Raw genomic sequence first — 24,436 nt, 5'->3', positions numbered from 1 at the left:
TCATACTAGTTATAGTTGAATACGTGGCTCCCTAGTTTGGGGCATGAATCTGGTAGCTGACCTTTGAATCAATATCAGCATTTAGAAAGCTGCTATTCAAGGAAAGTCAAAGTAAATATTTTAAAGAGAAAATAGACATTTGTTTGCTGTTTTTTCTTTTATAAAACGCTATATGGTAAATACAGCACACAAATAGCATTGTGAGATAAATGTAAGTATGTATCTGGTATCTACTTAGGTGGCAGATGACAAATAACCTGTCAACTAAGATCAAATGAGACTGTAAAAATATGCACAGTATATTACACCCAAAAATTACATTAAAAAAGGCAAGTAAAACATTTAAAGATTTTACCTGGTTTCCCTATATGTAAAAATATTCATCTTTAAACACACATTATTTCATGTTGTATATGATTGTATTGTTGTATACTGTCTTTAAAAGGGAAAGTTTAGTGCCCCACCAACGATAAATCATTAAAATACGTCGCAGGAACTTTACCATGCATTCTTTTAGCTGCGTTTTGCACTAGATTTGGCTGCTTTAAGCAGCCAATCACTGGCTGCCTCATGGCGATCAACAGGAACTTACTGCTCATGCATGCTGGGGCTCTTGTTAGACCCCCATGGAACTCATTTAAGACGGTGCTGGAGTTGGATGGCGGAGAGTAAAACGTACACTGGAACGCATCTCCTAGAAGGCAAATAGCTGGGGCACGGGAAGGAGAGCAAACGCATTGATGGAATTCTGATGAACTTCTTTATGTATTTGCATGAAAATCGACGGTAATCTCAGCTACGATATTATTATTATTATTATTATTATCCTTTATTTATATAGCGCCAACAGTTTACGCAGCGCTTAATACAATACATAAATTCAAGGGATATGACAAGACAAGAATTGACAGACTAAGACAAACCGATACATTTGGTGGAGAGAGCCCTGCTCGCAAGCTTACAATACTTTATAGCACACATCATTGGCGGAGCATCCCTTTCACGTTACCGTGACCGACAGCCTCGTATAGCTCTACATCTAACTGAAATTGGAGTTGCAGTGACAATTTTTGACATTTGCTTTGGCAATGACACGCCATACTAGCACACAAGTGAACGGAGAATAAGTATAGCATGTCTCTGTACACACAATAAGCATCATCTGTTTTGTAATGAAAGCTGCTGTAGACAGTTTGTATCACGGTTTGCAAGCGAGGGAGTGATTTGAGCTTTTCACATTTTGCAGAATCCCAGATGAGAATCTGAGATTAACTCTTAGCCTGGCAGCAGTATTTGGCCACAAATATGCCCCGCAGATACCAATACATTTTGCAGGCAGTTCCCTATGAGCCCTCCAAACAGAAAAATAAGGAGGAAAAAAAAAAAATAGAAGTCAGTAGAAATCTGAATTAGACATCTTAAAATCTGTTGCTTTTGTGTGGTCGCCAAGGCCAGAGTCATCTCCTCTTTCCATGACAACAACCCCCATCATCCTCTGTAAATCTTCAGCATTTGCGTCTACTCAGCTTTTACTGTCAGAGGTAGATTCCAATTGTAGTTTGACAACAGCTGTTAACCGCTATGCATAGATATTTCTTATAGCACTTTGCCAAGGGATTGCCCATGTATGTGATGTGTTAATCCTACACATACCTTTTACCATGGCATGATGCCATTCCATAAAGAATATAATTGTATAAGCAGCTAAGCAGTCACATGAAAACCACACAGAATTCCTGCTGGGCTTAAGCAGCTTTATCAGCCAATTATATCGTCAAATATATGAAAATACTGCGAGTATATGAAATTCTTTTAATGCCGCTTAGAATAATCCTTATGTGCTAGCGAATCTTGTGATTTATACGTTTATAATACCAGTCACACCAATGGTGAATGTCCACACATACCGCTTTTGCAAGGCGGACACCAGAAAAGAGACCACTCAACCATCATATGCATTAAAGTGAACATGATGGCTCGAGAATCACTTTCAATGACTCATACATTAAAAAAATTGTGTTCATGTCTTAAAAAGTTATTTTTTTCTTTCAAGTAATATCCACTGGTTTGTCTTACAATCTGATGGTTTTATTCTTGCCTTAAAAGAATTTAAATATTTTAAATTTCTGGTTGGTTCCATTTGTGCATTTCTCCCAAAAATATGTCAAAACATGACTTTCATGTGGCCATGGGCCAAAGCAGCCGTCAAACACTTTCATTTTATTTGAAAACTATAGACCACATGCATGGATTCACTTTTAACATGGGCCACCATTCTATAAGTTGGGTTTATAAAACCAGGGACTCTTCTGCAAAACTTCATCTAACATCTTCCTACTAAATGCAGTAATGCCCAATACTTAATACTATACTGACTACATAGCAATACTATCAATGCTCAGCTTTAAGAGCTTTACCTTTAAATACACTTTCTGGAACGTTTCTGACAGTGCCCAAAGCAGATGTTGCAAACAACGAGGGTCTATTTACCTGCGGGTTTCCAGTTCCTCAGTCTTGGGATGAAATGTTTGGAATTTGGATGAGCCAATTTTTGCTTTCCAAAAAAAAAAGTTTTGGAGGAAGGCTTCCAATTTATAAACCCACAAAATACATTTCTAACTGCAATCAAACTCTGCCTTTGTTCTAACAAAAGAAACTAATGTCTTAGTTTTTTTTTTGTTATTTGTTAACTTGTGTTAACTATGTTGTGTAAACTATTTTGTGTTGACATAACATTTAGTTTCAAGCCATAAACTTTTACTTAGTATACAATGTGTCGGCATACTGTTACAGAGACTTGCGATTGAACATTTGGTCTGAACCTGTAAATAATGCCTAATTTTCATATTTTAACACTATTTACCCTTAATATATGTTTTGGTGTCCTTACCTTACTATTGTGCCTTTAGTCAGTAATTAAATACCGACGATGCTGTATTATGGGAATGTGTATCTGTCAATATAGCTTAAACCAAGAAATGAATGTCCTTAGGCCAAATATACATGGGAAATGTGTTGGAAAGAGCGATACAAGTTATTCCTATAGAATCAGAATAATCTTAGAACGGTCTTTAGAAAAAGTCAGTACGCCAACACAATAAATACAAAGACACAAAATCCAAATTGCCTTAGAGTCTATTTAACATAATTGCCTGGGAACACCCACCTCAAAAGGAACGTTAAGCCTATATATGCCATGTTTTATTCATTTAGTAAACACTGCATCATTAATAGATCTGGCTGAGGATAGATCTGGGAGCACGTGCAGGAGATACAATACACCCACTTCAAACTGCTTGACAAAAGGGGCTGACTACATTTCCCAGGTGATAACACAAAATTACCATGACGGAGGACTTAACTTGCTCATTTAAATGAAAATGACCAAAACCTGTACACTGTAAAATAAATTCTATACACACACACACACAGGTAAGTACATACAGATGATTCTTACCAAGATCAGACTAATTAACAAGTAGTAGAATTTCTGTCCAAGTCCTGAATCCTTTAAAGCAGAATGCATGAATGGGGCATAAAATTCCCAGATCTATGGCCATGAATTTAGAGTACTAAATAACCCTGAATAACAAAACAAGCTACTGTCTCTAATAATTCTGAACTTTTATCACTATTGCTCTGTATTGTGGAAATTATAAGTTACAACTGCTAAATTGTGGGCTGCTGCGTATCAGTAAATCCCTGTATCTATTCTAAGCAATTACTGCATACTAATGACAGATAACTGGGTTCTATAACTATCCCAGGTTAAATCCATCAATATATCCCTAAATATGCTTAAGACAGAAAGCACAGCAGTGAGTTAATTACATGCTGTAGTCTTAGTGGGCCTAAAAGAGCAGCTTGTTGTTTAACGCGAGCACCGTATGCACTGGAATTGAACTAGCACTATTCATCTGGCAGAAGGTCTATGTCACTGTTGACTAGATGTATGATAACCTGGATGCGGGCCAGCTGGAAACTCAATATAATGCTTTGAATAAGCCATATCAAAACAATTTACAGTTTATATATGTAAAAGAAACATGTAGGTCATATTTCATCAGCAGAGGGCTGGTGTCTTCATCTAAACAAAGGCAGACGGTTGACTGGAATGATATGCATTTTAACGCTTATTATTTCTAGAGCCAGGAGCTTAGCATTGCCCTTTTCCTCTGTACTCAGTAATGCACACGAAAGGTCTGGTGTGAAAAACGCATGGTTACTAAACTAACAGGATGCGTACCATGAATGCACTTTTATCACCTGGTGCTGGGCAACAGCTTCCATCAACTGCCCTGCTAATAGTAGCTCAGTAAAGTCAATTAGCATCCCATGCTCCAAATATTCCATACTGTGCACTGTAATACACGGTTAACATGAACAGCGTGAATTTTAAAGAACTAGTCCCTAAAGTTGTATTTTTGAATATAAATTGAAGTGCGTTTTACATGGACTCCAATGGATTTTACTACATGCACATATAAGCATGCATTCTCTGACTTGGAAAAGAAGAAGTCTGACTTATTTTCCCACTCACCTGGCTGTCTCTACTCAAACCAGAAAGCATCAGTATGTAAACATCTTGCACACGATCAGTAGTACTCCTGCTAAAGCAGTGGCCAACTGCATGTATGCCAGAGTTGTTGTTATTTATTGTTTGATAGAGTGCCATCATATTCCATAGCGCTGTGCAGAATATAACATAAAAATCTGACTTACAGAACAACAGGAGAGGAGGGCCCTTCTCAAACAAGCTTAGAATCTAGAGTTAAGACAGTATACATGTGATTGGCTTCTCCAACTCTCATGGATTTCACTGAGAAGTGAGAACTCGCATCCCATCGACTTGAATGAGGGCTCCACAGAGCATACTGCGGTACACATTCTGCATTCAGCAGAATGTCTGCACTGATTCTCCTAAAGTAAAATGCAATGCAGTTCATGCAAATTGACATGGAGAGGCTGGAGTGCTTTTTTAAGTATGAAAATGAGGCTGAAAATAAAACTCAACCAGGGGGAAAAAAAAAAAAATATCGAACACATATAAAACACAAAACACATAGGTTTAAACAGACAAATGTATGTGTATTGTGTGTGATAATTATTGTCCTTCTGTAGCAGATCAGCCTATCTGGGATTTTAATTATTAAAGATAATATTACCTGACCTTTTTTAAAGGCATGAGGCCTTAGGGGAGTAGGATGTCCGTTGCGGTAAAGGATGGTTACGGAGCACAAGGGTCCTCCTAAAGTTACTGTATATTAGCACTTATCATATTTCAGGTCCTGGGGGAGGCAACCTGCCTTTGTTATGCCCAGTCACTAGCCTGCTGTGGAGTTAAATTACATTTTAACACAGCATGACTGTGATGTTAATGGACAGATCTAAAAGCAGCCGCACTGGGGACTATAATTTCAACAGAAATTAAAGGGTTATTCCTACGGCTTAGAAATACTGCCTGGACCTTTTAACCCGTCCACTGAGGTGACAACAAAACAAAAATGTGCGACAAAGGAGTAGTAAATTGCTTATGCAGAATTTATAATGATAAAATGTATTTATATACGGTATTATCAACAAGTTAAGGAGCATAGAGCAGGTCTTTTCAAAATGATTATATATTATAAAAAAAGTTCCGGCCTGTCCTTTATTTGCATTGGTTACTTTATTAGAGAAAGATGAAATGAGCATCGTTGTATACGTGTAGATTCCTAGTTTTATTTTTTGGGAGGATGGCCTCTTGTACGACCTGTGTGTTAGCCATCATCAAACAGGCAGTGAAATAGTATAGGCGAGGGAAAAAAATGATGTTATAGTAAAAACCACCACTTCAAATACCAGATCATGAGGAGAAGGAGGGTGCCTTAACTTCCATTCATAGATCAGATGTCTTCTTACATTTTTCTTTGAGTGTGGAACACTTGAGAGGCCTGACCCATATCTAAGTTATGTCATTAACCATAGGCTATGAGCCACAAGGGGATTCATTTTGTGGAAGGAATCTGAGCATATTCGATCCTACTGTTAAACTAGGAAATACCTACTGTGAGCTGCCCTGGAGCGGTATAACTGGTATGCAGGACATTTAACAATATTTTGCTAAGTGTCAATGCTAAGCAGATTTGCAAAGCATTAAAAAAAAAAAAAAGTTATTTTCTCATTACAGGGAATTTAAAACAGGAGAGAACAATGTGACTTAATGATGCAACAGTTCACATACTATCCATTCTCCAACACTGAAGGTTTTTTCCCCCTTCCATAGAACAATTATAAAAACCCTCGATCATTTCCTGAATTACTGGTCGTCGAGAGGCCAGAGCTGGAAAGTAGGGTATTGTCCTAACAGAGCTGAAATAATTTGCCCCATCCTTGAACAAACATTTTCTAGTTATTGCTTTAATCCTTGTTTGATTGCGAGCCAAATTAAAACACAGAAATGAAGAGGGTTCTTCTGACCCAAAAGTAATCCACTCAATCATATAATGCATCTCCTCCATTTTAAGAAAATGAATAGCTCTCCATAGGGCTGTTTTGTCTTTTTGACAAGCTCTTGACAGAAGAATGTGGGGCTGGACAGTTAAATGAATCAATCTCCAGCTGCCAGACTGTGTCTGCGATGGTTAGCTGAGACGTCTACCAAGGTTCAGGGACTGACCATGGGTCAAACTATTGTAACCCGTGTGAAAAGACCACTGCAGTAGCCCAAGGGTCAATGAAGATGCCCATATTGAAGTCTACTTGTTCTCTTCTCAGATATCCTCCTGATTGGGGAACCTTACTGTTTGTTGTATCACACATGTCATATAGTCTAACTAAGCTTTAACTACATCACCAAAATAACTGAGCTCCAATCTACGTATATAGCATTAAAGGATATTAAGCCACAAGAAAGGAGTGATGGATAGAAAGAACCCCAGAATAGCATGATTAGTAGTTAGACTGTATGTATGTACGTACTCGAGAAGAAATTGCTTATAACGATAGAAAGGTTTTCAATGAAATCATACTTAAAGAGTTATTAGATATACATTTAGCTTATAACTAGGGCTGCAACAACGAATCGATAAAATCGATAATCGATTATGAAAATCGTTGTCAACGATTTTCATAATCGATTAGTTGAATCGATTTTTATCGATTTATAAAATTATGTTTTTCAGAGCAAACGCTCTGAAAAACTCCCGTCCTTCTATAATCCGATCTCAAACAGAGATCGGATTATAACTGTAGAATCCAGACCCCCCGCAGAGCTGCAGGAGACCTGGATCCTCTCTGCCACCCGGTGAGGGTCTGTGCAAAACACACAGACATCCTCCGCTTCTCCCCTTCCGCTTCTCCCCTCCACTTCCGCCAGGGCCTCTATTACTGAACCCGGCGTCATGTGACCTTCCGGTGCGGCTTCCATCATGGAAGCCCCAACGGAAGCGGAGGGGAGAAGCGGCTGTCTGCGCGCATCACACAGACCCCTACCGGCTGCCGGAGAGGATCCAGGTCCCGCTGCAGCGCCTGCAGGGGATTTGGATTTAAGTGGGCGATGTGCGCAACCTCCGGTACTTCATCTCGCTGCCACTTCCACCTGCCCCACCAGGGGTTAATATATCAACAGAAGAAAAACAGGACAAGTAAGCAGCACTGGGTAAGTATTATCTTTATTTTTATGCTCATTTGCCCTGTGTTTCTTCTGTTGATATATTAACCCCTGGTGGGGCAGGTAGAATTTTTGCGGGATCTATTATGTGCATTTGTGGGTTTTTTTTATGTCTATAATATTTTATTTATTGTCCATATATTTATATATATTTATATTGTATTGTGTATTTTTTTTGTCTATATTTAATAAATATAAATATAAAAAACAATTTTAGTGATGTCAGTTTTTCTTATATCGGGGGGGCATAAGACATATCAGGGGGCACAGTGGCATAAAGGGGCTATAAGGCGTATCAGGGGGGACAGTGGCATAAAGGGGCTATAAGGTGTATCAGGGGGGACAGTGGCATGAAGGCACTATAAGGTGTATCAGGGGGGACAGTGGCATCTCAGTGGCATATAGGGGTAAAAGGCATATCGGGGCATGGTGGCATATCAAGGGTAAAGGTATATAGGGGGCTATAAGGCATATCAGGAGGGCACAGTGGCATATCGGGGCACTGTGGCATATATGGGGCTATAAGGCATATCAGGGGGCACAGTGGCATATTAGGGGACAAAGTGGCATATCAGTGGCATATAGGGGGCTATAAGGCATATCAGGAGGGGTATAATGCATATCAGGGGACAGAGTGGCATATAGGAGATATCCCCTTATACCTCCTATATGCCACTCTGTCCCCTGATATGCCTTATACCCCTCCTGATATGCATTTCTGGGACAGAGAGGCAAGCTGGGGGTGAGATGTGCATAACTGGGCAAAAATAGTTTACATGAATATTTACTAGTAAAGCTTTTTTTGGTATTTTTTGAGTTCTTGTTAAAATATAGCTTTAATTATTATGTCAGTAAAATAAGAAGGCGAATCGTGAAATGCCATTGTAAATTATACCAATAAAAATAAAGCTGATTTAAAACAAGGATGCAAAGCGTGACTCTTTTCTTGAAGATAATGACCCAGGGACTCTTAAAACCTGGTCCATGGAGTTGGAGCTAGCCACACACATGAACAGCCTGCCATTAAAGTTTAGAGCAACATGTCACACCAAGGAATATCTTAATGGTGAAACCACCAACACAGGAACAAAGGATACATAAAGTAAACGCAAACACCTATAGTATAGAAAACCAAATCATAAATATCCACTAGAACAAGTAACAAATGTGGCATTTGTCAACTCATTTATTATAGGTATATAATAACATGTCCCAGAGGGCAAAAGACATAAAGGTATGGGATTTAAATCTCATTTTTAAGCTTGGGACATGATGGTTTCTGGGATAGGAAGCTAAAAAAGCAGACCAGCCCCTGGAAATATGCTTGTTTATTGTGTGCATTGCTTATTAAGGAATCACTTCGGTGCACTGTCAAGGCACTAGTAGGGTTGTGTTCAAAAACTGATTCTAGTGCCCTTTTTAAGAAGTGGTCTTATCAATGTAACGAACTAACAGCATGGTCTGATCAACAGAAAAATTCACTTGGAGAGAAAAATAAAAAATAAAAAAAAAATAATAAACCTTTGCGCTAAAACCCTTTTATACATAACCATGTTTTATTTGGAGGATCACAAATATCATATCATATTTTGTAAGTTTCCCCAGCATGACATATACCAAAAAGTCTCAAAGACCTACCCTTCCACCAAATGACAAACTAAAGAATGTTTAAATCACTGTCAAACCAACACAGAAAATGGCTGTAATCTAGTAATTTTGAAGAGAATGTTGTAAACAGCAATGACTAAGTTAAACACTAAATATTGAATTTAGATATTATTGTTTTTGGAGATAGTCTAAAAATAAAAAGCAGCAGTGAAAGTTGGATGTCTTTCTTTGGGGAGAGGTGGTCATTTGTTGGCATTTATCTGTATTTCTTTGACATACAAAGATTTGGAAAAGTAAATATCACTGGCTATTGAGCAGCTTAGGGCAGATCACCATGAAGTGAATGAAGATAAAAGTCTGCGTATGTCCTAAACACAGAAGACGATAGAGCCCATCGTATTTCACCCTCAACAAGTTCTTAAGATATTGGTTTCCTTGGATTCTAGAGCACTGAAGCTCACCGAGTAAGCTTTCTGGCATAAGACCATATGGGGACCACCATTAAGATATGTACATGGCTTAATGGAGCAAAACATAGTGAAGTTTTTGCTTTCTTTCTAAATAGCTGGTACAAAGTTTTAAATATCACCTTAGCAGCCAGTGAATGTCAACTGAGCAGGGTCGCTATGGCGATAAGAGCGCTTTTCAGACATTGCACTAGAATTGCTCTTCACCACTAATAGGGATACCTTTTGGAGCTGTGCCTCCCTAAAATAACGTTACTCTGTTTAATTCCCTTTATATTGCAGCCAATATCTCTTTACCAATATATGCAGGATTGCTCTTGCCAAACCATAATATTACTGACTGATTACCCATTTTGTATATTTTTGTATACATCAACCACCCTTTATTGAATTAGTGGATGAGCCACCTGTGCTGTCCCATGCTTTGTCTTCATAACAATAAGTGCAAAAGAAATAATTCCAACCCACCTGTCTACAGAAAACCAGCAAAGTAATGTCAAATCTATTTGGAGAATGGAATAGGGAATGGAAATATACATATTCTGCAGTACTTGCAACTTGTATAATAAATAAAGCGATTAATGAAACTATTACCGCTATTTAGCAATTTTAAATATAAATTCCCATTGTACAGCGCTGCAGAATATGATGGTGTTTGTATAAAAACAAAACATTCCTACACTAGCACTGGTTTTGAATTAGTCAATTGCTCCTTACTGACATTTAATTGCAGGCATCATCAAAACTATTTATACTGAATTGTAGCCAGTGTGACCTTGTGCCAAAAGGAGTGCAAAAATGAAAGACGATAAAATGGACAATGATTTTAAGTACAAGTCATTTCACACATTTGCCAACAGCATACTTTTCCCCCTTAATTTCTCCATTAACATAACTTTTGGCTCTATTCCATGATGGAGAAGAGTAGGAAGTATGCCAAAACCAGAATAGACTTAGTTCAACGATTTCAATGTAACAGCTTTATCTGATGGTGAAAAAAGCCTGTAGCAATTGTACATAGGTGCACTTTAGGAAAAACAGAGGAAAAAATCAATATAGTTCGACAGGCTGCAATGGCATATAATGCACTTCAAAGAAAGTCATTTCCTTAACATCTGTTTCTAAACATAATAGGGATAACCTCTGTGCAATATATCTCATCAGTAACGATTTCTGCATAGGCCTAGAATGGTACTAAAAATCTATAATGGAATTGTAATGCGCGAGTGTCTGTCTCAACCACCCACCCTTATAACAAAAAACAACCTTAATGTTGTAGTAATATATATATATATATATACATACATACATACATACATACACACACATACACACAATAAAAATGCAATATACAGTATGAGCTTTGCGTGTGAATAGCATTTGTATGTTTTCAGATGATTTGTTCAAATTTAGACTTCATATGATTTAATAACATACAGCCCTTTTTTATTTCCTGTCATGAGATCACCTTTTCTAAATAAGCCAAGGGTGATATTTTTATAAAAATAGTTATTATAAATGGTGATAAATAGGTACTTTGTGGTGGTCTGTAGGCTTTGAGTCCACTAGGTCAGTAACAAAAGCCTTGATATGTGCTCATAGTTGGTTGTGTTAATACACAGATGACCATTGTTCTTGGCAGGTGTTTTAACACACGGCTATGTATACTCTTTGCTTTGACCCAGAGGGAACAAGGGGCCACAACCAAACAAAGGTCTTACTTATACCTATGGAACATTTGCTTTGATGGACCTATTCTTAGGAATCCTGGCCATCCTCCATTCCAGTTACTATCTAGGTAAAGAGTTTAGGGAATACCCCACCATTAAAGCCTCCGATCAAGACCACCACTGTCATGCTTTAACTGCACCGGGTCTCTGTTGCGGTAATATTGATTTTTTTGGTGCAAACCACTTTATACCTCACAAAATTATTGGCTTTTTACTGCTAGTCCCAGGAAACCAGATGCACTGGGGGGGGTCTAAACTCTCTTTTTCTGAAGTGATGAGTTATTTTAAGAGCACAATCAAAATTCTAGCACTATTAAAGTCTATTGTAATATTTTTAACAGTATAATGTGAAACCTCTGGTAACTGCTTTTAAGGTGGCAAGATCTCAACAGTTGACATGTATATGACCAAACTGTGGCCAGTAGTACATTTAATAGGTGGCCAGCAGTTATTTTTTCCAAAACAGTGACAGACAAAACAAAATTTCAAGGTTCCATCCCAGTAACATGAATGCCTAAATACAACGTTTTCCTTCCACGTGAAACAAACTAGATGTATACAAAAATACAGCACTTAATAAAAACAGTGTAAGACTATCATTCATGTCCTGACTCTGAAGCAAACGAATAGGAAATCACTGCTCTCTTAAGATATTACAGTTTAAAATATTAAAGGCATACTAAAACTGCCCACATATTGAAGTTTCAGTTATTTTTAGCACAAATAGCACCGGAGATAGAACATACAAAGTGAAAACTGTGATATAGACCTGATTAATGTAATATGCTACGCAGAGACAAACAATAATTGTTCTTTTTACTGTATATATTGACTTACATGTGCATTCTTGTTGCTTTATTTCCAATCACTTGTAATACTTTGTTGGCTTTCAATGTTTTTGTTTACAGTCCAATCATGCAAACTATGTTTTGTTTGCGAAACCCTCTTTCTGTAAACAGAGCAGTTTTTCAGTAAACACAGTTTGCCTGGTTACTTAATGCTCCAGAACAATATTAGCTGTTCACAAACTCCCAATGCTTTCTCTTCCTGATCATCTCAATAGAGAACCCGTCAGCTTCCCATTCATTAACACAGTAAGGGAATGAAAACATGCACAGGGTAGACATAAAGCTATCCTAAATCTAAGACAAGACCAAGGAATGATTAAGGTCTGCGTATTTAAAGCAGGAAACAAGGACACACTAGATGAGCCGAATGGTTCTTAGCTGCCAGCAAACTCCATGTTTCTGTGTTTCATGTCATTAGGGTGCTGACCACCTGGAAAGGCTTAGGTGTTGGTGCTTTTAAGGATGAAAGTCTATCATACTTTGCTAGGGGAAGGTTTTCTAAAATACAATTTAAATAACTTAATTAGACAGGACTCGTTTAACCTACAATGGAAAATGTAAACGTTTAAGGGGATGTCCAAAATATTGCAAAGGATATAACAGCATGCAATTAAAAGGGGTTACTACCTGTACTGGAGATTCAGGAAATTCAAATAATAGCCAAAACGGCAACACTGTTATGGGCAGGTGTCAGTCCTTAATGTTTACTAAAAAGCTGCCTCCTGCAGGCAAAATGTTTCCCCAACCAAAGCATTTTTAACATTAATTTGCAGGATGTCAAAGACAAGTTTAATGAACCAAGTGATAAACGCCTGTCAGGAGCTTTACAAATTCAGAGCGTAGCAGTTATGGAAGCGTATATAATGCATGCTTCGGATTAGCCCAAGGCAGTAGGTGCAATAATTAATGTATTTCTAGAAAGACGACTTTACAAAAGCAGAACAATTTAACAATGTATTGCTTAAGAAATTTGTTTACTATATCATCTCTGAGCGTTCAAATCAATTGATTGACAAAAAGCAAAAGCTGTAGGTAGTTTCAGCTGATGAATTACTTTATGCTTAAAGACACGGCTTACGCTTTAGTTATCCTTAAATAAACGCTACATGGGAAAAAAATTTAAATAACTCAATTCATAAATTATTACCCCTTGGAACTGACAATACAAAAGCCATCACCCGTGACCATTTCGAGCTATTCTAGTACATCTCTGCATGACCTATTTAGGACCTGGAAGGGTTTTGCTAATCTATTATATTTTATATATATATATATATATATATATATATATATATATATTCTATACCATGTAATTATTTACTCTGCTATTAAATCGTTAAAACACGAGTATTATGAATTTTTCCAGGCAAATAAATTGATATATGATGGCACATCCTCTGGCTACACTAGTAAGAATATACTTGTTTTAGTTATCCGGTTTCCATAGTATCGCGTCTATGAGCAAACCATGAACACATGGAGTTTGTGAAGGTAATCCATTTCATAAATATATGCACACAGTCCGTTCATTCATTCATTAAAATAATCCTTTATCAGTACTTTCAATGGTGCACTCAGCAACAAGATTCATATTAACGTCATAATATCTCTTTTCTTTTCTATTCACCATGGAGAAAACATGCATAGACCTGGGGTCGGCCAATAAATGCACCACATTTAAACTACAGCTTTCAGAGATAAGATGGCACTTAATTAGACCATCTTTAAAAGGACAGTGATGCCCTGATTGCTCATTGTGTTATTCACTTGAGTTGCATATTATATATATATATAGCGCTAGCATGCTGCCAGATGATGCACTGTGAGATCAGCTGACCCAGCTTGGAGAACATAAATGGCTGACCCCTGCTAACATGCAGGGATCAGTAACTTTGAAGATATGTACCCCCCTATCTCCATGGGGGGGAAAAGTTAAATGTAAACCACAGGCAAAGACACAAGAATTTATACCAATAATATATATAAAAAGAAAAATCAACCAGATGAAAGTTTGAGCCCATAAAAACAGGCGCACCAAAAGTGCAAAAAGGGTGTCGAGCCGGAGGAAAAGCACCTTTAAGATGTTTCTCTGATTATGTGACTCACCAACGCATCTCAAGAATCGAGAAGCCTCCATGAAACAATCAACCATTTCACTTTCCCAAACCTGATTATCAACATAAAACAAGAATGTTACACTAAGGCCAGAAATACAGTTATGTAGCCCAGCATGTTCAAATCTGTACTGAATGTATCAAACCATGACAGGGATTGTAAGATGTGTGCCCAGGATATACACAAAATACCCAAAGGGCTATTTAATATTATGTATTGTATCTCTCCAAGCATGTGACTAACTCTTCAGAATATCTTGTTCCATTTTTCATCAATGACAAACACATATGTGTATATATATATATATATATATATATTATATATATATATATATACACACATACATATAAATATATGTACGCTCATGAAATAATTCAACTTTTTTTTCTACAGTAATGAGTTCTCTCCGCATATTCAAGATTCTTTATTCAAAGGCATTTTTATATCGGTATTTGTAAAGCATTCAAAGCAATACAACAGACACACCAAGAAACCCCCCACATACGTTCAATGGAACTCATCTCCGTCTTGGCTATAAATTATTCTGCATTCAGAACAATAGGCACAGCTGCTGAAAGGGAGGACACGGCAATAGACCTCTGGCCAGGCAACTGCTCAGCGTTAGAAACCATTCTTCAGCAAAGTCAGGTCGCTGAAAAAAATAGAAGCCAGCTGAAACCCTCCATCAAGAAAATATATGCTACAAAAGTGGTGTCTGGATCACAAATGCCAGACAAATACTGAGCATCTTCTGGAGAAGAATTGTCTACGTAGTCTTGTTGTTAATGTGTTCATATATACCAAGGAGTTGTTTCACAGATTTCACTGTAGGGGTAGCCAACAGGTATGTGTGAGTTTAATGGAACGGTTACTCCATGGTATTTGGATAGCATATGGCTGGCTGATCTCCAAGAGGCATCACGGTTGTAGTAGTTCCAAAGCAGTTTAAAGGGCTATCTGTTGTCCTTTGTCGCTTGAACTGGATAAACCCCTCCTGTTCCTAAAGGCAATACACTGAACCAATGTATCTTTGCGTCACTGGCTGTAAACCTGTGCAGACAAGCAAACAACTTATTCCAGTGACACAAGATGTAAGTAAAGACTGTGATATGTACACATGAATAAACACAGACAAAATACCACAACATACCTGCTATCCCAGGAGTATTACTAGCACAGAATATTCCAAATGGGTATACATACCTAAATATGCATATGTAATATATATTACAAGCAATTATACATGTACTAACAGCACATGATGCAATCCCCCTAAAAAAAACCAGCAAAACCATATGACAAAGTGTTGTGCCTAATTAGACCGATATATCAAACAGTGAGCTATACAAGATCTGAAATGCGTGATATTTACTAAGAAGTTTTAGGAAATTCATATGAATGGCACTGCTGCTTTTTTCTCCGATCTCTTGGAGCTACCACAACTTTGCGTGTGGCTTTTGCCTAAGAAGGGTTAATAGAAATTGCAATTCTCCTGCGTGGCTGATCAGTTAAGTATCTGTGGAAAAAAAAAAGGGTCTGCAAAGGATCTTTTTTTCCCCCTAAGTACGCTGGGATCAAGCGATAAGGTACTACAATGATACCAAAGAAAAGCGGGTCTGCTCACTTTCCAGTCTGTGCATTCCTATAGAACAATCCCTGGCAATCACCCTTAGCAGAGGAGAAACATGAAAGATCTGGACAATGAATTAGGGTCATCTGCTCTTTATCAGAAGGGTAAGCCTCAGCCCCAGCCAGTTTCTAACCTTTTAACCCAGTGGGCTCTCCCTTTGCACAGCAAATTACAATTTCCCCTAGCTAGATTTCTGAAATCCAAAAATGAAGGCAACAAATTGCTTACTCAAACTACACAGCCCTCTGTCTCCCAAAGTTCAGTTCTAGAATCCCGGAATCCCATTGCCCTTCAAACTGCTGCACTAGTGAAGAATACTACAGATTTTCAAAAGCAGTACGGTGGCTTTTATGGTTTTACAATAGCAATAGTAATCTTGCTTCTCACAGCTTTGACCAACCACAGGAAAAAAAAGAACATTATCGATTCTCCGCTGTTGTCCACGGCTAAGATGCCAAACTTGCTGTTGGGCTAACAAAAATGCCTAATCTCTACCTGTTAAATATGTTTAGCTTCAAGAATAAGTCATCTTGATTTTCTGGTACCGACATAAAACATCCCGAAACAAACCGAGGCTAAATCTTTGTATTCTTTCCTAAATATATAAATAAATGGCAGTGATACTATTAATTCAGTTGCACAATCCTCTTTGGAGGGGGGGTGGGGTGTCTTTAGAAATTAGCGGGTTTTGGTTTAACTACCCTTGGTTACACAAAAATCAGATAATCTGCATATATTAGTTTATCACAGCTATGCTGGGGAAATTGTTCCCTATACAAAAAATTAATCTGATAAGTAGCTGAATTTTGGAAAAACCACACATGCTGATAAAGCAATCACTGGCATTTGCCCACTTTTTTTTTTAATCCCTTTGTGCCAATGGAAATTTGCCCCCCCCCCAACACAGATTTCCATAGCTTGTGTGTATTTAATGCAGAAGATGTTCACTTGAGACTTCCCGTTCCTTTGCAAGTTGTCTCCAGGAGACTTAGAGAGAGAAAAAAGTTTACATGGGACAAACAAAAGGAAAATGCGTTAAGCCTGAGTACACACTGCCCCTTTCCCCCCTGTTTACAATTCTGTCCCATGTGAAAAAAAGCTTCAGGATATTCTCAGAGCTTCCCAACTGATGTCTTCATTAGAAGAAGTGATTAGCAATGTATTTGATATTCAAAAGCAGTGGATTCATCTCTAATGCTTAGTTATCACATTATATACAATGACATGCGATGTGCTCCATTCTACACGCAATGTGTGTGATGTTCATAAATTATTAGATAACTTTAACACACGGCTTGTTGACTTGAATCAGATGTAGAATACCAAGGTCGAACTAATACATTCAACATTCAATTCAACGTTGACATATAATATTTCAATGGGTAGAATGAAATAACAAATCCTGACTTCTGTGATAGGGATGAGCTCTTTATTCTGACCTCACTAATAGAGCTGTATTCCATTGGGGATTAAGTAAAAGAGAATGGTGTCATCTCAGCCACATTACAGTCTGAGTTTTAGGATTTCTCCATCTCTCATAGAATCAAACTATTACATTTGTACATCAGAGAGTACCATTATAGAATATGGTTATAGATGGAAAATCAAGCATAGGTTTAGGGTGCATTATAAATATGTTTGGTAAAAGGTACATCCAACGAGATTTTAAACTCAATTGAGCAATGTCCTGTTTATCCATTGTAATGGACTGAGGAATAGGAAGTCCTGCTTTCCTCAGACTTTAAATACCCAGAAAGTCCATATGGGTGATTAAGACTGAGCCATTCAATTGTGTACCACAAATCAGTAAAAGGGGTCAGGATATTTATCTAGTAGATTAGGCTTAAGATAAAGCTAGAATACAACCACGACTGATCGGCAGCCGCCTAAGAATCTTACTTTATGCAAAAACTAGAATCGTTTTAAAAACTCAACAGAATATTTTGAAAAAAAAAAAAAAATCCTTCTTTTAAAACTTCAGTTTTAACGAAGGTCTAGAGGCTGATCTTAAGACAACTACAATTTCTAGAAACATATTGCTCAAAAACACTCCTTAGTAATATACACTAAGAAAACGCAACAAAAGGAAACTAAATCGAGAGAAAAGAGCGTGTTGGCTTTTAGTGACAAACAAAAGCCGAGTATGTTTTAATACAAAAGCTTTAGAATTTAAGATCAATGAACGGCATCAATGAACAGGCAACTTAAGTATTCTACTTAACATTCACACATTACATCATCGGTGTGTAAAAAATATGCATATGTAGATATAGCTATCTTCTGTACAGAATATGGACCAGCCCACTCAATTCATGGTGCATGTTCACCTTCAAACTTAACATTACCCCCTACTGTTTATAACACTTTAGAACTCACATTAACAGCGATTGTGGAAAAGAGATGTTATCAGGAGCAAATATTAAACAGAAGAAACAACTTTGCCTTGGAAACAGAGGATAATGAAAAAATCAATTTGTTCATAGCATGGATTTTACAACCCTGGATAAATGTTTAATCCTTAAGGGTTGTCTACATGGAGATGTTACTCTTGGGAAGCCATGGACTACAAAAAAAAAACAAACAAAAAACCAGAATTATAGGGATAACATTTATTGTAAATGCTTCAGGAGAGCCTATTTAAGCCACACAAGACCTTTAAGTATTTTTTTTGTTCACTATTGAGCTGGTGTGTAACTAAACAATTACAGGACGTTAAAACATGCGCTCTACCAGTCATAAGCTTTGTCTATCTTTGTTTTGATGTACCATTTCAGTTTCTGATTGGGGAGCTTTCCAAAAGGAGAAGAATTAAGGGCCAAATGGAAAATTAGAATAAATAATAAACCCCCGTATTAAATGTCTCTTTACAAAGTAATCTCTTCCTACAAAAGAAAAAATAAAGCAATATTCTCTTACGACTAGGTCTTACATATTAAACCTATAGTGACATGTTTTGCCCGTTTTCCTCAGCCTAAGGGTTTTCACAGCTGTCACCATGTGTTTTAGATTATGAAGCATTTTAAAGATGGCCGTCACCATGATCAAAAGCCTAGACTGAAGGTTGCCTTGGTGACATTCATAGCAGCGTGTCTGAGCCCTTGCTTCAAATTAAGATGATAAATATTCATACAGTCAACCCAATGTTTAATAGTAAGAGGTAGGATGAAACATTTTGTTCCATTTTTGAAAGAAAAGATTTGGTTAAGCATTTGATTTGGAAAGTGATCTTTTTAGCTATTTTTCCTTAATGATTGGTTAGCTAAAGAAATCAGGACAACCCCACCATGGTGGTTTGTCCATCCAGCCTGCAATATGCCAAGACAGACAGCTCAATTGAAACCAAAACACCAAGTAACTTACTTGTTAATGAAAGATGAGCCCTTTGACTTAGAATGGCACCATGTTTGTTCATGGCCAAGCACTGGTAAAACCCTTCATCGGACTGCTCTGCCTTCTTGCCTTCGACCTCCCGAATGTACAAGGAACCATTATACAACGTGGAGACACGATCATTCTCAGAGACTTTTATTCCGTTTTTCATCCATCTGACCGTGATTGGAGGATCTCCATGAGCCAGGCAGTCTAAAACCACACCATCTTTCCTAGAAACAATTACATCTTGCGGTTCTTTAACAAACAGCAGATCGCTAAGACACAAAGACCCTGAGGACCAAAGAAAATTAGAATTGTATCAATTATTCAGCCACAATGCAATAACATGTTCCAACAAGGGGTCAAACAATACTGGGAAAGCGTGAATTAAACCTCTCTAAGCGGCCTCAAAACTATACATTTTTTCATTTTATTAATTTCCTGTAATAATATCAAATGTATTTACTTGTGTAAGTTTGACAAGTGTCATCAACTTGTCCTATACCAGAAGTTTTATTTTGATTTATAGTGTTCTGATAAAGAACCGAAATAACGTTAGCTAAACACAAGACGTAAACATTTATAAAGTTTCTGTATGCATCATGAAAGGTGTTTGTTCTTCCTCCATGTGCTCTGGTACGTGTTTGTTTACCGAGTGCTTGTAAAACCAAAACACACTTTAAAAAAAAAATAAAAAATATGAACTCAATGTGAAGTTTCACCATCATTAACAGCGAAACAAGGGGTAAAGCTGTTTGTTAATTTTACAAGCTTGTCACAAAGATCCTAAACAGGGAAAGCCATAAACATCTGATTTTTACAAGAAATCATTAACATCCTTTACTCTCTAAGGCAGGTTGAGGACCCTTAAGAAATTTCCGATCTTCAATGCCCATCTCCAAAGACTTTGTATTTAACTTTAGCAGTACTATCTAAGACTTTATTAAGCTTGTACCTTTAATTGTCTGAAACCGCATCTTCATAAAATACTTTTATCAAACCGATCTCAGTTGGGCTGTGAATAAGCTCATGGTATGGCTGGGATTCTTTAAAGGAAGCTGTTGATAACCTTTTGCCTTGGCCAATTTACTTAATGTTCGCATTTCAACAGATGCATTTAGATTAAGGACAATGCAACTTCCCAATATTTGTGACTCTTGCTTCTAGATCTCAGCGGGTGAGGGATTAGGGATCCTTTATTTGACGTTTGTGTATTGCCAACTGTTCCAGAAATGCGGAACTAATTGCCTGCTTACTGTCCTATGCAGTGAGGATTGCTTAATTACCCAATACACATTTTGTTGGGAGATCAGATCTCCTAAGGAAGACACATGCCTTTTTTTTTTCTTCTGCCTAACACATTAACGCTGGTTTTCCCATCCATCACAGATCAAGGCAGGAGGGATGAGTCGGAGGAATTTAGCCCCAGGACAAACCTGTAGTTGCCATCACTCTTTAATCTTTGGTATTAAGGTTTTAGGTGACATATTCAAATGGGTTTGGAACCCACCCCATCATGAATTGATTTTTTTTTTTTTTTTTTTTTTTTTAGATCTGGATCAATAACCCCGCTCTTTGAGTTCACCATGTAATCTGAGCTATTTTACACAGGATCATGTGCTTTGGGTAAACAGGTCTTGGGTAGATTCACAGCAAAGACCACGACGTGTGAAATCCATGATGAATGGGCATTATCTGATATTCTGTAATCACATATCTCAACTGCCCTATTTATGTGCTATGTATATATAACAGCACTCACAGGGCTAAAAGAAAGGTCATCAACCATCCTGCCACACTATATATGTTATGGGATCATGTGAAGAAACGGGAGAGAGAAGTGTGTAAAATGTATAGGGTAACTATTGATTGTATAAGCAATCAATAATACAAAAAAGAACAGCAACATTAGAAGCATACATTGCATAAAAAACATATACTCTGCATGTGCAACCCACAATTAGCTAGTTTGATGTCATAGAATAACAAGCAAATATGAATCACAATAATAATATTATGAATAACAATAAGATTAATATTCACAATAAAATATAATAATATGAACAACAAAGTTTATGGTGACTATGTTGCAAAAGAAGAATATTTTTTTTTTAATGGTTCCACATATTCTATTCTATAAAATGAAATAATAATACTCTATTAATCTATATGCAATAAGCCCCTTCAGCCCTACTGACATTGGTATATAAGCGGTCAGCCCTACAGAAGAAAATGAAGGCATTGGACACAGTGATTTCTCTTATTCAGACCATCTAGCCCGGAGTAATTCCTTACAGTCCTGTCCTGATCACCAAAACCTACTTATCAGAATTTGGCTTGAGGCAAGACCTTGCATAGTACAATCTTTCCTTATCTCAATTAACCCTTTCACGCGATGAAGAATAAGCAGTACTTTTATATGACAGATACACGTATCCTATTGGTAAACAAGTCTATGTCATGTAATAATATATACACGCACATCTCAAGTCAAGAGGCACAGTTGTGGGCAAGAAAATGTAGATAATGGCTTATACAGAATTATATATATATATTTTTATTTTTTATTTTTTTTTACAATAACTATACTAATTACTGATAATTTTAAGATGAACTGGAATAATTCACTCCATCTTATTTAATTGAAAGTTTGTAGCAGAAAGTATGTTTACAACAATATTACCAGTGACAATAATAAGTTGTGTGTTCAGCACTTTTTATACTTCATTTGTTAATGTAAATTATATAGTGTATATAATGAGTGCACTGCAGAATATCATTAATATTCAAAAATAATTACTGCAAAAAAAAAAAAAAAAAGGATTAAGAACACATAAGAAGCGCATTCAATCTCCATGGGTTACCAATTAACCCCTGCCAAAGTAATGACCACAGAGCCTGCAATTCACCTTAGGTCTCTCATTAGCGCACCGAATGCAATTTTGGGGCAAAAATCCTATTCGATCAGCAAACGAGAAACTTTACTTTTTAGCGGTAAGAAAACCCCAAAGGTTTGTCTATATCGCCCAAGCATCAGCCGGCAGCTCCCAGCCATCACATCATAAGCTGGAGATGAGTGCAAGCGGAAGCCCCGTGTTACTAGCCCCGTGTATTAGTATTACTAGCCCCGTGTATTACGAGGGGCAGTGCTGGGGGGCACTTTCGCTCAGTCCCATGTGCCAGGGCGCGCGGACGGAGGCGCTGCAGCCGGCAGAGGCCACGCACAGGCAGGCGATCCGGGTCACTTTCACCCGCACGCTTCACAAGCAAAGTTTCCTCGAAGACACCCCTTGCGGACTCACCTGGGAAGCTGAGCAGCGCTGCCCAGAGCAGCATCCCACGGGGGAATATCCTCCTGCTAGACGCCATTTATTGGGGGTTCGTGGGCATGCTAAAGTCCTGACACTTGCGGCTCTCGTTGCCTCTTTGACTCGCGCACTCCGCTCCTACCAGCCCTTCGGGACTTTTTTTTCTTCTTAGCTCTCCTGCGCAGGCACACAATACTGAAGGAGGCGGAGGGAGGGAGAATAGTGGCGGGGGGCGCTGGACACTGGGAAAACCTGAGAGTGGCCGGCACTACATAGTGTATCCTCCAGTGGAGGGGGCAGGGCTGAGGTATGCGGTGTGTGTCACAGCACAGGGGGCTAGCAGCATCCTCCACACCTCATTATTATTTATTATTATATAGCAGCGCTTCTTACAATACAGTTATTCAAGGGGTATAACAAAACTCGAATTGACAGACAGGACCCTCTTTATCTAATGTATTAGCTTGTCTTAGTCTGTCAGCTCTAGTTTTGTTATACCCCTTTGAATTTATTAAGTGTAAGAAGCGCTATATATTTGAAAAATAACAATAACATCAAGCATAGTCCTTTAGGGGTTCTTAAATGTCCTCCCTGAAATACAAACTACATGCATGTTTGGTTTTTTTTGCGGAGGTTAATATCTGGGCTAATATATATACAGGGGCCAATAGGCGCATTGGAGGCACTCGATATGGCTGGCGTAATCAGGACTGAAATAGTTACTTTTACTTTATATATGGGGAAGAGTGTACCCGTGGCATTTTGCACCGTGTAGTGACGATGAAATAGTTAAATTGGGGAAAACACTAAGAAAATGAATATGAATAATGGATGAATATCAAATACCAAGTATTGTTCTTCCCAGCCCTATGGAATATGACGGCACTATATAAATCAATAAATAGTAATATTAGTTATCATCATCTATCGGTTTGTATAGTTTCAATGCATTCTGCAGTATTGTGCAGTAGAGAAAGATGCATATTGGTGATCAGTGGCGACTCTAGAAACAATATATAGGGGGGGCACACAAGATACCACAGTCAAACTGGGGGGGCATTAATAATTTCCAAAAGTAATGTGCTATGGAATTATACTTTTGTTATTGGGTTAAAATAATACTTAATCATTCAACATGGGAAGCCTGAAGCTACAACTGAGTGCGACTAATCCTTGAAATAAATATTATAACACAATAAATAACTTTTCCACTAAATGATTTCAGGGCCTGGAACGTTTTGTCCCCTGAAGTCACTACAACTTCAGGAGGGCATTTTATCTCTGGATAAATTAAATAATTCCTACTGTAAGTTAAGTGCCAGGAAACAGATGACCAAACACACACACCAACACAGGCTCTGTCACACCGACACCCAGACACACACACCAGGACAGGCTCTGCCACACCGACAACCAAACACACACACACGGACAGGCTCTGCCACACTGACAACTGAACACACACACCAGGACAGACTGTCACACCGACACCCAGACACACACACCAGGACAGGCTCTGTGACACAGACACACACACCAGGACAGGCTCTGCCACACCGACAACCAAACACAGACACACACACACAACAGGACAGGCTCTGTCACACCGACACCCAGACACACACACCAGGACAGGCTCTGTCACACCGACACCCAGACACACACACCAGGACAGGCTCTGCTACACCAACAACCAAACACACACAC

General features: G+C 38.0%; 1 protein-coding gene across 1 annotated transcript in view; it reads right to left on the bottom strand.

Annotated features, from left to right (window-relative positions):
* LOC149297788 (protogenin-like) overlaps nt 1–22,790 on the bottom strand; it is a 61,521-nt gene extending 38,731 nt beyond the window's left edge. Inside the window, exons 1-2 of the mRNA XM_089488226.1 lie at nt 22,724–22,790; nt 19,410–19,712 (exon numbers count right to left, since the gene is read on the bottom strand). Of these exons, the coding sequence (XP_089344352.1) occupies nt 19,410–19,712; nt 22,724–22,790 (370 nt within the window). The remainder of the gene's footprint in view (nt 1–19,409; nt 19,713–22,723) is intronic.
* Nucleotides 22,791–24,436: the final 1,646 nt, after the last annotated feature.

Source organism: Sceloporus occidentalis, unplaced genomic scaffold, assembly GCF_023333645.1.
Source record: "Sceloporus occidentalis isolate IW3139 unplaced genomic scaffold, rSceOcc1.0.p SCAF_37, whole genome shotgun sequence".
In the NCBI taxonomy this organism is placed as follows: Eukaryota; Metazoa; Chordata; class Lepidosauria; order Squamata; family Phrynosomatidae; genus Sceloporus; species Sceloporus occidentalis.
This window is presented reverse-complemented; position numbering and strand designations above follow the sequence as displayed.